Here is a 15084-nt window from a genome sequence, read left to right on the forward strand (position 1 = left end):
AGAAGAGAGGGCAGGTTTCCCACTGCTTGGTCTCCCAATTACATGCTCCTTGTTTGGATGGCAACCTCACTTTAACCTGTGGACAAACGAACTTGTTCACCCCTTCTTGCAGCAGACAGGTGATGACGTGCAGCAGCGTCTTACTCATTAGTTAGCCTTCAGTCATCTTTCCAGAAGTATGAGCAAATAGGGAAGGGGGAAGGGAGCAAGGGCGGGTGAGGAGTATGAATTCCAGAGAAAAGGGAAGTATCAGCAAGCAAGCTAGGATGTGTAAGGGCCCTTATCGCTGCTGCTGAAATCTAGCTCTGCGTAGTAACAAACAGGAATAGATCTCATCTGTCCCTAGAGGTACATGCCCTGGAGCAGGGAAGAGCTCATGAGTTACAGCAGAGAGGAAGCAAGGGAGTCTTCTTATGCAAGGCATCTTTTTCACTGTCAGAGAGGTGGTAGACTCTACTTGAAGGAGTCTGAGGAAAGTGTGTGAACGTAGCTAAAGTGAAAACTTGTTTTATCTATGATTTTTAAGGTTAAGGCCTTGTTTGCAGAAGTCATTGAACACAGGACTTCATTTGAAGCTCATGCTTAAATTTAAGCATGTGCTTAAGGCCTTCGCTGAAGGGGACATACCCAAATTTGTTTAGGTGCTTGGTGGAAATCAGTTCTAAGGGACAGGAATCTAACAGACTGTGAGACTTAGTCAGACTACAAAGGACCCCACAAGCCACAGAAAGCTGTAGTATGTGAACAGCCTTGCTATACTGTTCATAAGGTCAGGTTAACCTGGGGGAGGAATGGGCAAAAAGGAAGCTCCATCTCCAATCTTTATTTTCTCCTTTGCTTGCTGTACAAACAACCCTCTGGAAGCTGGCTCCAGTAGGTGTGGTCTGTGTATGCACTCCTGGGTGTGCCACTTTGTTGTGTTAAAAGGACCATTCCTCACCTGAAAGCAAGTTTCCAGGTTGTCACTGACAGTCACATCAAAACTCATGACCCCTCCCATCCCCCACCTGCATGCCTTCCCTCTTATGTAAGAAAACCAGAGATGCCTGTTGAGATGAAACCTGAACTAGCCCTGGGTTTGGTGTCTGTCTTTGTTCCACACTGATCTGGGACCTCTCTGAGTATGTTTCTTCTGAGCTGCCAGGGGAAATAGATGCATAATAACTGCTGCTGGCTAGAAGAGCCCCCTGCATTCAGGATGGCCATCTCACTCTCCTCTCTCCTGGAAAATGCTCCCCCAGTCCATCCAGTTTTCCTCAGAGTTTCTTAAGCTTCCTGGTTCCATGGCTGGCTGGTCTATTCTAAACTCCATCTTTCTGAAGGCTCTGGTGCCCCAAATTTGGCACAACTTTTAGCATCAGTGAGCACTCTTTTGGGATAAAGCATAATAATGACCTTCTGTGACATACTTATGACACTCCATTAATATATCCAAAAAGAAATGTTTGGTTTTGTTGCAACAGCAGCATACCGTTGACTCATTATATGATCCACTCTAATTCCTCCAGATCCTTTTGTGTGGTACTGATGCTTAACCAATTATTCCAAGTCGTTCATTTGTGCACTTAATTTCTCCTTCCCAATCATAGTACTTTGCTGTGTTTTTATTGAATTTTATCCAGTTGATTCTGAGCAGCTTTTGCAATTTATTGAGATCACTTGAAATAATAATGTGCAGATTAATTGTTCAGAAAATCCTATGCACAGGCCCATGCCTGCACCCATAGCTGGTTCCAGAGCCCAGCCTTTCAGTCTTAAAAACAAAGGCCTCTAGCACTTCATGGCATTCTTGTAATATTCAGCTGAAATGTCAGGATGAAGCCTGGCAAAGCTGTGAAATTTGGAAGGCTCTTTCAGTGAAAATATGGGATAAGAGCATCTGTTCAGCTGGCAGTGGCTTTTGGTCTCTGATCATCTAGTGTTGGTTTGAATCACTGATATTTTCTGTATTATTACTGGTCTTCAAAGCATGCAGTTGCTGAAAATATGCAAGCTTGAAATTGGCTTCTGACTGTAAGGGAGGAGACGGAGCTGTTGTTGTGTGGTGGTACACCTGGACAACCAAAGGTCTCATCAAGAATTCCCTGGCCTGGGCTTCCCCTCCCAAGGACCGGAGCTACTGCTCAACTGCCGTTACAGTTTTTTCCTACTCCCGGTTGAAGGGTTCGGATACACGTTGTGTTCGGGAGTAAAAATGTAAGAATTTGGTGTCCTCTGGTGGCAACTATGAGAGTTACATTTGGCAAAGGCAAGCGTGACCTCCCAAATGCAAACTGTCATTTAGGCCCCTGGCCATGTGCTCCAGGCAGAGCAGTAATATTCCTTTCCACCCTACACTGTAAATATTTCTAGTTCAGTCTGGCTTCTATAGTTTCTGTATGCTCACTCCTCCTATTTATTTTATGCCATGTTAGCCGCTCCCCTTTCTGGAGTGCTGAGGCGTGTGTGACTGCGGGTTTAGGATTGATTTGATGGTGTTCGCTTGTTATTGCCTTATGATTTCTTTGCCTCACAAAAGGAAATTTAGCTTCTGTAAGCACCTCTTCACAGTTAGTGAAGGCTTTAGCTGCTTGCCTTTGCATGGTCGTTTAGCAAAACCTGTGTCTGTGTCCAAAGGTCTTTTAACCTACTTCTCTAAGCACTAGAACTATTGCCCTCAGGTTTGCCCCACTGCGGTTGTTGCTCGCTGGAAGAAAGAACCGGTGAGCAAGAAGACACAGAGCACCTGGATGACCCATGTTTGGCTCTTTTAGCCACAAAACAGGTGAGAACAGCTCAAAGCATTGCACAGATGGTGAACACTACAGTGGGAGGACATTTGCCACAATTTGTGGTGTGTAAGGTATGTAAAGGGAGCATGCTGCACCATAAGTTCGTGGCTCCAGGTGCTTCATCTGCATACGGACGAAAACTGATCGACCTCAAGGACCTTGGAGTGTAAAGCTCTGTAAGTGCTTGGTGCAACTGCAGCCAGAAGAGTCAAACAGCCTCATCCCTGATGAGGAAAAGCAGCCTTACCCCCTCTCCCCATCTCATCCACTATGCTACCACTTGGTAGTCTTCTCTTTTTCAAGGGCAGCACAAGTATTAATGATGCAAGAGGAATATAGCACAGCTGGGGCTGGCTCATTGAGGTCAAAGGGATATGTTTTCTGACATGTAGAGGCAGGCTGAGAAACAAGCTTTTTCGGGGGAGTCAGGTAAACAGAGGGTTTTTGGGGTGTGGGTAGATGGACTAGCAAGTCTGGGACACCACGGCACCTAGACAGGCTGACCCCATGGAGTCTGTGTGTTGTACCTTCATGTGGGAAGAGCTTCAGAGAGCAGAGTCAGGAGCTTCCCACACCATTGCTGCAATTACAGCACTGGCTGAAAACAGAGCCCCTTTGTGGCATAAATACAAACAGCAAAAAGCTGGCACTGCTTTGGGAATTTTATAACTTAATGGAAAAGAATGGGAGAAAGGGAATACTAGTGTTTCCATTTTACAGAGAACCATGCATTTTACAGAGAACCACAGTGCATTGACACTTGGGCTTCATTTCAGAGAGGTATTTACTTAGGTGCCTGATTTCCATGCAAATCTTTGAGAGTTAAGTACTTTGGATGTGAGCATCAGTGAACTCACCCAGAGACTCACAGGAAGAGAGCATACATTTTATGGTCCCTACTCTAAAACACCATCACTGTCTATCAAAGGCTGACAGACTGCTTCCCTTTGCTATCTGCCTTCCTGCCAGTGCCCCTTTGTCAGGACTGTAGTAGCACTGGCAGACTCTCCCAAGTCTGTGACTGTAAACAGAGCTCTCCAGAAATGAGCATTATCTCCTGATCTGATAACTGAGGGGCCAGCTGAAGGTGAGGCCATGGGAAGTATCTGGTCCCCAGCTTCTTGCCGCTTACAGTCAAACAAATCCTCACACTACAGAGAAGTCAGTAAAGAGTCTTTAGCAGAGGATCTTTAAATTTTGACCTACTGTTCTCTAGGTGTTCAAAGACCTCAGCCATCTTCAGACTTCAGCTGGCCTACAGAAGGGCAACAACTAGCAGGGGGACCCCCGCTTCCTTCCTTCCCACAGCCCCTGGGCTCCCGCCCCTATGGGGCAGGGGGGATTTCAACCTATGGTGTGATCTGCAGCTCACCTATATCAAAGGCTTGAAAACTGTTAGAAAAGGCAGTGAGGAGCAGTTCCAGCTTTTGCTGTGAGGGTACACCATGTTTTTGTGACAGGCAATGGGGCATGAGGGACCTGTGCCAGCTGTACAAGCTGCCAAGGCAGGCTGGGGCAACAGCAGCCTCTGGCAGTGCCGAGAACAGTCTGTGGAGACAGACTCCATGCTTTACTTCGGTGCCAGCCTCAGGTCAGTGGCTAAAGGGCTTGTGCACTTGCCAAGTAGTCAATCTGTGTGGGAAGTTGCGCCCTCCTGCAGGCACAAAGAAGAAATTTCGAGTTTCATTCACTTATTAATGTTGGATCTGAGGTTTCGCTGTAATATTGCTGCCTTCAGCTACTGCTGGGTGTTTGCAGGAGGCTGCTGCTTCATAAGCTCATCCAAACCATGGCTGTAACTTCAGCGGTGACCTTGCTTATTTACTTATTTATCACCACAGCTCAGGTCTCTGTAGTAGCTCTGCCAATCCCAAGTATCCAAGCGAAAAGTTCAGTGCTTCAGTCATGTGCTGAGCTTAGAAAAATTTACTTTAAAGAAGTATTTGAGGCTTTGTGTTTGCATTTGGTTATACAGGTATTTGGGTTTGAAAGCTATTTAAGAAACAATTTAGATCCTCTTCGTCTGCAACTCCAGAAGCTTGGGTTTATTTTAAGGAGGGCACCAAGTATTACAAGGCCTTTTGCCCACTTTCAGTAACCTGCCCATATACAGAGCAGTGCTTTCCAACTCCTACCCGAAACGGCTAAATTAACGTTTGGTTTCTTCTTTTCCTTAGACTATTTGCATTCTCTCCAGCAGGTGGTAGCAGCCTCCTTTAAGCTGTAGAGCTCTCCTGCCTGCTGCCGCAGAATTGCTGCCCTGTGATTTATGTCCCCGGCTGCCCTTGGCCTCACTTGATCTCCTCACCCTCCGCTGCATGCCTGAACAATCCTGTGGAGGAAGATCTGCTGTTTAGGTCTAGAGTGTGCACTAAATTTACCAGCAACGTAAAGCGCAGCAACAGGAGGCAATAGCACACCATCATGAGAAAATGTGAAACGTCTCACTGTTGTGTCTGATTTACTCCTTGTGGTTTCACAGCACTATCATGTTCTACCCATTATGGATGGGGGTCTCATAGGCGGAACGATTCAGGGTTATGCTTTCTAAATATAAAATTGAAGATCTAAGGCCTTGTCTAGATAGCAGGATTAGCTGAAGTACTGACAAGTCACAGACAGGCTGTGACTTCAAATGAAATGGAGAATCATCTGCTTTATTTCCACAACAAGTCCTCTGGTATGCCAGTGTAATATGATAGTTTTGTGGATGCAATTACATTATCCTCTGATATATGGCCTCTGCTTGTTAGCAGCTGATTGAGCTGCTTTCCTCACTCAGTAAAAGGTTGTGCTTATGTTGACAAACATCTTGGGTTTGATGATGAGTGGTTGAGTGCTATGGGGCTCTGTGTCTGTTTTGTGTTTGTTTTTTTTCTTTTAATTAGCAGCTATAGGTTCATTATTTGTATATTAAACCACTGATCCTATAGGTGAGGACTTAGGTTGTCATAGTTCCTGGTTTTCAGTATTCTGTATAAGTAAAAGGAATGCTGGGAAGAGCTCCGTTTAAGTGAGTAGATAAGGAAAAACCTTAAAAGACAAAGTATAAAAACCCCTTGGCTTTCCCAGCCATATTTTCCATACCAGGTATAAGAGGTGAAGCTCTAGGTATATTATAAACCACCTAGAAGTGTAGCAATGGGCCAAGAAGCTTGGATAATATGTTTTAGGGCATATGCTTAAGTATCAGTTTGGGTGTTGCTTACTTCAAAGCTGCAACTAGGACCTGACTTTTGTTTTTGTAGTGTTTTGCACTGTGGGCCTAGGCATGTGAAACAGGTCCTTTGCCTGAGAAAGTATCAAGGCACGAAACTTCTGCTCTTCGTCACCAACTCCCGCACAAAGCTCTTCTGTGCTGGTTGTTACGAGTCTTCTCCATCCAGGGTAAGTAACAAGAAGACACACAATTCAGGCAGGGTTAGCTACAAGATCCAGCTAGCTCCTCATCCCACCTGAGCAGGAGCAGGCACTTCAGGAAAGACACAAGATGTTCTGTGTGGATCATTAGGTAATTAAGCACATGGCTGCAGTTCCCTAGGGTATTCCTAAATACCATCAGGTGAGGGTTAGCTCATGGTCTGGAGCTCTCCATGCCTTCTATGGCTGCATCTAGCTTTGTCCTTGCAGTAATGCAAAAGCTATAATTTGTCTCTCACACCTTCTACATTGAAAAGAAAATTCTTTCTTTACTCTTTTGCAAACTTCTTTGATCTTTGCTACCACTTGCTATTTGCTATTTAATCTAGGAGCTATTTTGATGCTTGGGTGGTGGGAAGGAGTGTTTACAGAAGATTTACAAGCCTTGCAGTTAACACTGTTTTCCTTCTGGAGCATGTCACAGTGTCTAAAGGCTAATCTCTTACTTTTGAAGCTGTGGTTTATGGCAAATGTATGAATTAATGCTATCTTCCTTTCCATGTTTTGTTTGGTGTACAATGAGGAAGAGACTTTTGGGGATTTTAAATCATTCCTGTTCATTAAGAAGTCTGCTTTTCAGGCTTGTAATAAGAACTTCCTGTTGAAGAGTGAAGCAGCTACAAATCCTTGTATGTAATGACAAAACCCACCAAAAGTAACACCCATCCGTGCTGAGACTGTGCAATGCCACCTTGACTGACAGGTGATAAGAGTCCTGACCAGCCTCACCGGGGACCTCCCTCATCCTGCCCATGTGCCTGGGAGCTCTATTTCGGCTCAGGCTGAAAGGCAGGGGAGCTGCTGGCTGATGTGGTGCCCTGACAGTGAGCAAGCTTCTAATTCTTCATTACCTTACTGGTCAAAAGAGCCTGGGTCTCAAACCATGTTTCAGGTTGTGAGACCCCCAAGTGGAATGAGCTTGTTCGTCTTGGACTTGAACACGCTGCTGTGTCTGAGGTGAGCAGCTCCTTGCACTGGTGAGGTCTGTGGCATGTTTGTGCTGAGATGGGGTTGGAGACTCAGGGGGTGGTGGTATGCTTTCCTTTATCTGTGTGGATTCCTCCTTGTGTGTCACTCTGAACAATAGCTGTTTATGTTCAGAATTAATATTACATTCCTTTTTTTTGAAAAGTGAAGTGGGCATAAGATCTACCTCCAACATGTTTCTTCAAAGAATGTCAAATTTTGGTCATGAAAAAACAGAAAGCCGAAATAAGCAGCCCTTTGAAGGATGGGTTAGACTGCCTGAGATGGGTGTGTCAGTGGCTTGCTTAAGCATTTAAAGCTATTTAGTTAAGCAGGTTCCCATTATTCATGTAGGAGCTCTATCTGGGTGTCAGTGGGCTCAGGAGAGACTCTGGTGTTTTGTGTGAGGACAGCAGGCTGCTCTTCGGGGCTTTGATCCTGACACTGCAATTGAGGTATCACAGTCTAACTGGTGTTTCTCCATGCTATTTGAATCTGCAGGATTGACCGGACTCTTGTGGTAGTGTTGTAGCAAGGGTTTTGGATACCTGGGCAGAATGAGTACAGAGTTACTGATCCTGCTTGTCCACCAGTGCTCTGTCTCGGCAAATACCAGTGAGGCATACCCCAGTGAAGGAACATTTGCCGGAAGAACTGCTGACATCCCATGGGCTAAAGCTGTAGAGGTGGTCTTTAACATCCCTGTTGTCAGGACTGGTGGTGCTCAAGGGTTTGTGTTGCTTTCCTCGGCACCTCTGCTGCTTCTCTCGCTATCATGGGACTTTATGGTCTTGGGTGACAGGAGAGGTGACACATCCCTTACACTGTCTCACTTTAGGACAGGGTTTCCCAGCACAAGGCAGAGCTATGCTGCCCTACACCATGGCTCACTGTTGCTCTGGGTGGAGGCTCACTCTCCTTGCTCAGATCATGACCCTCCCATACTCTTTTATTGCTGTGTCTGATGTTCTTCGCCCTGCTCTGGCAGCCTGTCAGATTTAGGTTTTTGGACCTGTAGTGAGACAAATCAACTTGAGGAAGGAGCTGATGGTTCTGGAGCTAGTGGTAGAGGCACAGCATGAGGCTGGTTGAAGGCAAGGAAGGAGCAGAGGCTGCAAAGGAAATAAGAGGAAGAGTACAACCTTCTCTTTGGGTGGATGTGCACTGTTACATAGGGCTTGTTTACTCTTGTTGCCTCAGGAACAGAGGCTCCTTCCCTCCCTGGTAGAGGCAGGCTAATGCCAAATGAATGTGTTATGTATTGCCTGGAAGAGCCTTGACCCTGCTGGAAGCTGACTCATGTGATCTAGGTCCTCATATTTGCTGAGAGTCTCCCTGAAAAGTGGCAAGCTGTCTCTGAACAAGTGAGAGAAGCCATGCTACTTGTACTTCTTTGACCCTTGGATGGGGCAATATATAAACTGGGGTTGGAAGTATCTTTGAAATAAGATACCATTGTCACTTTGCTTTCCAAAGGTAAAGAGGCTAATAAACTTTATGGCTGCTGAGTTATCAACTTGTTAAAATATAAAGGAGAAAAAAGACAAGAATTTCTTTCTTCACAGCCTTAATGTCTAACAGACAGCACTCCAGGATTATCAATTCGTAGAGGCACTTATCATGAAGCTATTGTTAGGCCTGTTGTTCCTTCAGTTGCTCCCCTCGGAAGGTAAGTTTTGAAAGGCCCTTTGAAAATTTGAGTTACACAGTATTTAGGAACCTATATTTTTAGTTGTTGCAAGGTGGGTGTATAGCAGGAGTCTTAGAAGCAAGATGAAGAAAATCTGTGAGTAGAACTGTGATCTTGCATGTAATTTTGGGTATGTTTGATCATTTTCAATAAGGATACATGCATTAGTTTGCACTGTTCTGGGGATGGACTGCATCTTAGGCAGCACTAAGGCTTTCTGATGAGGAAAACATAATCAAATAATTAGACTGACAGTGAGATCTGTCCCAAAATGGTGCAGAAATTCAAGCAAGGGACAAAGGTTTTCTCTGAATTCATATCTGTGATCATCTTCTTTTCAGTGATTGTGATTTTGTGAATGGGTTAGGCAGCATCCTGGCACTCAGGGCATCATGGTTCAGACTTCTGCAAATTTCAGGGTAGGGGGGAGCCTTTGTTCCCTCTACTGGGTCTGTGAAGTCCACATTTGGTGCCAGATGCCATTTTTGTAGGTGCCTTAGGACTAAAAATGCTGGGTATGTCTTGGCCTTATTGGGTCTGTGCTTCAGCTCTCTCTGCCTGTAAGAAAGTAATGATAAATAGTAATAGCGCTTTACCTTACCAGTAGGTTGTGAGGGTAAGTATCTTCAGAGGATTATAAACTGCTCTGATAAATAACTAATTGTTAGGAGATTTTGGTTCCTAAAATAAACAGAAGAAATCATCACATCTGAGCTTTTTATTTTGGGGGAAAAGATGCATGGTGAGTGCAGTTCCTGTGAAAATTTGATTCAGGAAAAAAATGTTGGTTGATAGCAGCCTGTAAAAATTATTAGCTGCAACAGGTTAACTAGAAGAGCAAGAGAGGAAGGAATAGAATCTTTCTCCCAGATTTTGGGAAAATCGTCAGAAAAGTTCTTTCCCTCTTTTTTTTTTTGTGATGTTGAGAAAATGAAAAACACAGACTAGAATCATTAAATGATAGAGTAAAGGAGTCATTATAATACTGTGAGCACCAGGAGTTAAAAAAAAAAAAAATAAATCATCCTATGGAAAGCATAAATCCAAAGCAAACTCTAGAAAACTAAAGATGTTAAAATTTAATCAGCCAAGCCAAAAATGAATCTGAGGGGAAACAATTAATCATTATTGAAGGAATAAAAACTAATAAATCATTTTTCAAATACATCTGAAAGAGAGAGTCTGTAGGGCTGACTGATGTATAAAAGAAAGCTGAAGCCCAGCAGAAAAACTAAATTAATTTCTGTTTTCTTTGGTGTCCTCTACACAAGAGATTAAAAATGGCCTTGCACTCAGAGCCTTTCAGCACAGGGGACAAATATGGGAACAGTCAAATCCTTGAACAAATTGAGTACAAACAGTAAAAGAACTGCCAGTATTAGATGTTTTCCACCCAAGGGAGTGAGCCAAGCAGAAATATGAACAAGTCCATTGTATTAACTGTGGTGTCCATTGTATTAACTGTGGTGCAGAGTATTTCTTGAATCAGCCTTGGTGTCAGGAATGGAAGATGACAAATGTGAGAAGTTTTTATAATGGGTTCCATTTTAGAATGATCTGAGGAACTGCAGTGGTAGTAGTTGTACAAAAGCAGTAAGGTTGTCTTCTGCACTAAGCACATTGGTGATAGCAGCATAAACAACAGAGTGAACTGACTTGGCATAAATGTAACAGGGGAGCTTCTCTGGAATTGATCAAGAAAATCTGTAACATGCCCATGGATTGATTATTCAGCTGTGATGTACTTGGATTTCCACAAATCTTTTGAGTAAGAGTTCCTAAGGAAGCTGGCTGTCATGGTATAAGGGTGAGGGCATCTTTGTGGGCCCCTGGTTAAAAGCTGGGGACTGAAGAATCAGACTGCAAATTTTCAAACTGTGAGAAGAGGGGAGAGTGAACCTGCAGAGGCATGTATTGATCTGTGTTGGGACGTGGGCTCTCTGCATATTCAGAAGCTTGCTGACGCAAAACTATTCAGGATGCTTAGAATGAAAACTTAAAAGTAATACATAAGGGGAAAACTTACTCTAGCTATATGTACTCTATGGTGAACTCTAAATTCAACACTGCTTGGTCACAGAACATAGCTGTCTGAAGGCATGAGGACGTCATCTCGGTGTTGGCGACAGTCAGACAGACAAACAATTTCAGGAGTCAGGGAAAGAACAGCATAGAAAACACTTTGCTGCTGCTTGTATAGGTCCATAATTCACCCGAACCTTGACAGTTGTCAAGACTTTTCATCTCAGAAAAGATGTGGAAAAACCTAGGAGGAGGATAAAGGGGAAGAGTGCTCAGACTTACAAAACAGCTTCCACATGAGATCAAATAGACTTACCCTTCAGCCTGGGAGAAGGATGGATAGGTATATGATAACAACGTACAGACATATCCAAAATGGTAAATTTTGTAGAAACAAGGGAATAACTACTCTTTACAAGAACACCAAGGAAATAGATCAAGTTATTAATGAATGAGAAAGTACTTTTTTTCAGCATGTAATTAAGTGATGAAGTACCTTTGCCACAGGACTTGGGGAAGCTGAAAGTGAGAGAGTTAGAAAAATAAATAGGCAAATTCATGGATAAAAGGTCTCTGGGAGTTCTTCAGCATTAAGTAATTGCTTGTTTAGGGAGACGAATAGCACAAATAGTTGGAAAGATAGAGCATGGAAGTATAACTGTATTTTCCTTATTCTTTCCCTAAGCATCTGCATTTGGATGTTGTCAGAGGCAGAATCCCAGATTAGATGGACCTCCAGTATGACACAGTACAGCCGTTCTTAAATCTCTGAAATATCGAGAGATTGTTCCTAGCCCCTCTGACACCCCCAATCCTGGAAACTAGGACTGGACCCTCTTTTTCCCTCAATGTAACCCGTTAATCTATTCTCAAACTTAGTTGAAATTTAGTGTTAAAATTCTTAAAGATGCTGAGTTTCTGCAACAGATTTGTGTGATGCAGACAAGTCCTTCCTTGTACATGCCTCCAGTATCTTGAACAGTAGAGTTGGGTTTCTGGTTATTGTCCTGAGTGAAGCATCATCTACAAACATGGATTGAGCAAGCACAAATTTTAAATAAAATACCACACAACAGCCAGACAGCAACTGTCTCAATTTCTACTAAGTACAGTAAAGATAGTATAAATTTGCAAATAGCTCATGGCTGAAACCCGTGGGGGGTGGGGAAGAACTCCAAATGTATGGAAGTTGCTGACAGTTCTTGAAGAAGGTTATGTAGTGTGTCTCATGAGACAGGCTGAGGGGGTCATGGGGAGCAGTAGTGGCTTTCTGCCACCATGCTGACCTCTGCGTGCACCTGTACCCATGCCCACAGGGGCTGCCTGGAGTCCCCTGCTCCTGCCGGGCACATCGCCTCCTTGCAGTGTGAGGACTGCTGGCTACCCTGTGTACCAAGCGTATCTCACCTCCTGGGCCGTGCTTGCTCTGCATTTACTCTGTCTTTGACAGGGAAAGAACAGTGTACAAGCAGACTTTTGCAGCAGGACTAAATATTCCACTAGTAGCTCCTGGATGTTAAAGGACAATTATTCTAAGCACAGCAAGATTCTTCATGAGATTTCTGGATACTGATGGCTTCAGTGTGGCAAGCAGGGACAGCTGTGAGAACGCTTTGAAGTTCAGCTGAGGATCCAGACCCAGACTTTGTGGCCATGTTTGTGGACATTTTAGGACAAACTAAAATCTGTGTGTATAAATCCAAGTGTATACTCAAGGAAAGAGAATAATGTTTACTGAACTAGCTACAGGCCTGACTACTGGCTCCACAGGCTATTTCATCTGTCAACACTCTCTACTAAGAGAATAAATTGCAGCTGTTTCTGCTGTATCACTATGGCAAACTCACAACAGTGTGATGTTGCTATCTAACTGTGGAAGATGTAGATTAATGTGAATTGCTCCTTTTCAAGGAGTTCCACCTTCCACATGTTCACTCTAAATTTTGACAGAATAAGACTACAGTGGTATATGAAACATGCTGAAGAGGAAAATGGGTAGAAAAGGCCTGTGAAGGATGAAGTTGGTTGAGTATATCCACAAGCAGACCATCACCTGTGTGTATGACTTCATTGTAATCCACTATTTTCAACATCTCACCTGCTTATAATAACTAAAATCTTATTCTAGTGTAACAAAAACTAAGAAAATACATTTCGTTGTTGGGATGAGCCTCATCTTTGGAAAATAGGGCAGAGGAGAAAGGTTGCTCCTCTCCAGAATTCTATGGTTTTAGGTACATTAAGTCTTCTGAAGTGTTTTTCTAAGGTAAAAAGAATAGTTTAATTCATTCTTTTAATGTTTTTAAGGTAATGCAGATAACTTGGAAGAACAGGAGAAACTAAAGGTAAAGTATGAGTACAGCTTTATCTTTTTTTCAGTACCTATCATCACCTTTCTGGCTGTTGCTTCCTCTGAGGCAGGCAGAAGAAGGAAAAATACAGCTTGGTGCTTTAAACTATTAATTTCTGCAAAGAATAAATGCAAAGCAAATGAGTCAGCAATGTGATATTGCAGCTGCAAGATTACAGTACCTAATCAGGAAATAAAGGTTTCTCTGAGCAATGTTTGTTATTATCTTGTACGTAGATCGGTTGTGGTTAGCACATGTTCCTGGATGTTGTGTTGCTCTTTTAGAATTCTACACAAGATTAAACTCTTCCTTGTGCTATAATGGTGCAAAGCATGTGCACCATTAAAGTCCTCCAACTGGGGACTAAGGAGTGTATGGGGACTGTGTCACAATACAGATTGTGGAGCCCTTGTCACAACACAGATTTCACCTTTACGTAGTAGTGATGGTCAGCTAACCAAACATGGTCATAGTGATGAGGGAAGGCCTTGTCACCCTGGAGGGTTTGTCTTCCCTCTCTAAAGTACTAGAAGCTGGGCCATAACTACAGTTAGGATGTAGGAGGGCATTAGATAATGTTCCTAGTGGTACTGAGCTGTCACTCATGCTGAGTGAATAACTTTACTCACATCCTTGCCCCAAATGTATCTCTTCCCCCCCCACCCCCCCCCCCTTTAGTGTTTGCTGTGATAACCTGGGAATTTTGCCAGTTGCCAAGGACCCAGAATTGGTTCATTCTGCCTTTCCTGTTGCACATTAGAGATGTAGCTTTTTGTTGTGTCCATTGGGTGCCCCTTGGTATGTGAAGATGCATATGCAGTAGCCGTCCTTATGACCTATTCCAGATTAAGCACTCACTGTTTGCAGCAATAGATGTAACAGGTTGCGTTCAGCACATTTCATTGTTTGCTTAGACCCAGTTCTGTGGCAATCAGTAAGAAGACAGAAATTGTCAAGTTTTGGAAGAGTGGAAGAGTGGATTTGACAGTACAGCTGTCCAGACCTGTGTTCCCATGTATTTCTACTAGAGGTGTAATTGTTCTTTAAAACTGCTCTTACATGAGTAAGAGCTTGGTACTGTGTGAGAACAGAGCCCATAGGACCTCTCCTTCCACAAATTTCCTTGTTAGAGCTAAGCAATAAATCATATTTATTTGTTTATGTCAAAGGCTCTAAGAAGCTTCCAGTTTCCATGTGAGCAGGTGATGTTACCTGAGACCCCTTCAACTTCAGGTTTGTGTTTGATATTATCCTTGCAGAGGCTTTCCCTCCCAAAATTATTTGAGAATGGGCTGGGGGCGAAATCAGAGAAATCAGCTGTTTGAGGGGATGCATATGTGTGGGATGTGACTGGAGGTAGGCTCCACAAATGTCCTAATTTTTTGTTCTATTCATAATAACTTTTCTACCTTTGTTTCCTCAGTTGCTATAATAGTTGAGGATGCTGCTATTACTTAAATCATTCACGGCAGTGTTTTGTGATCTGTTTTTGCTTGATGATTGATCATTTCAGTGCATCAAAGTACTCAAAGCATCTACTGAGTAAACTGAGTACTCTACCTGAGTAAAGTTTCTCACCCTCTCTGATTTAAAACTGCCAATCAAGAAGATCAGTATAGACTTCTTATGTTTCAATCAATTTTGTTATGTTTTAGCATATCGGTAAATGTAATTTTCTTTCAAGGTCACTGCTCTTTTTTTAACCTGACATCTTTCGCTTTTCTACAGTTCACGCTTTGAGGCCAGCTGACATTAAAACAGTCACTGCAATAGGAAGTTTGCAAAGAGTAAGTACAAGCGGGAAGTGTGCTCGATGTGACCCATTTCCTCCATTGTGATGATGAAGTGAGCTGATGATGTAGTT

At 43.3% G+C, this 15084-nt stretch overlaps 1 protein-coding gene across 1 annotated transcript in view; it reads left to right on the top strand.

The window, feature by feature from the left end:
- Positions 1 to 8777: 8777 nt before the first annotated feature.
- PLB1 (phospholipase B1) overlaps positions 8778 to 15084 on the top strand; it is an 81868-nt gene continuing 75561 nt past the window's right edge. The window contains exons 1-4 of the mRNA XM_074897062.1: positions 8778 to 8826; positions 13177 to 13214; positions 14390 to 14453; positions 14949 to 15007. Of these exons, the coding sequence (XP_074753163.1) occupies positions 8778 to 8826; positions 13177 to 13214; positions 14390 to 14453; positions 14949 to 15007 (210 nt within the window). The remainder of the gene's footprint in view (positions 8827 to 13176; positions 13215 to 14389; positions 14454 to 14948; positions 15008 to 15084) is intronic.

Source organism: Athene noctua, chromosome 1 (assembly GCF_965140245.1).
Source record: "Athene noctua chromosome 1, bAthNoc1.hap1.1, whole genome shotgun sequence".
Lineage (NCBI taxonomy): Eukaryota > Metazoa > Chordata > Aves > Strigiformes > Strigidae > Athene > Athene noctua.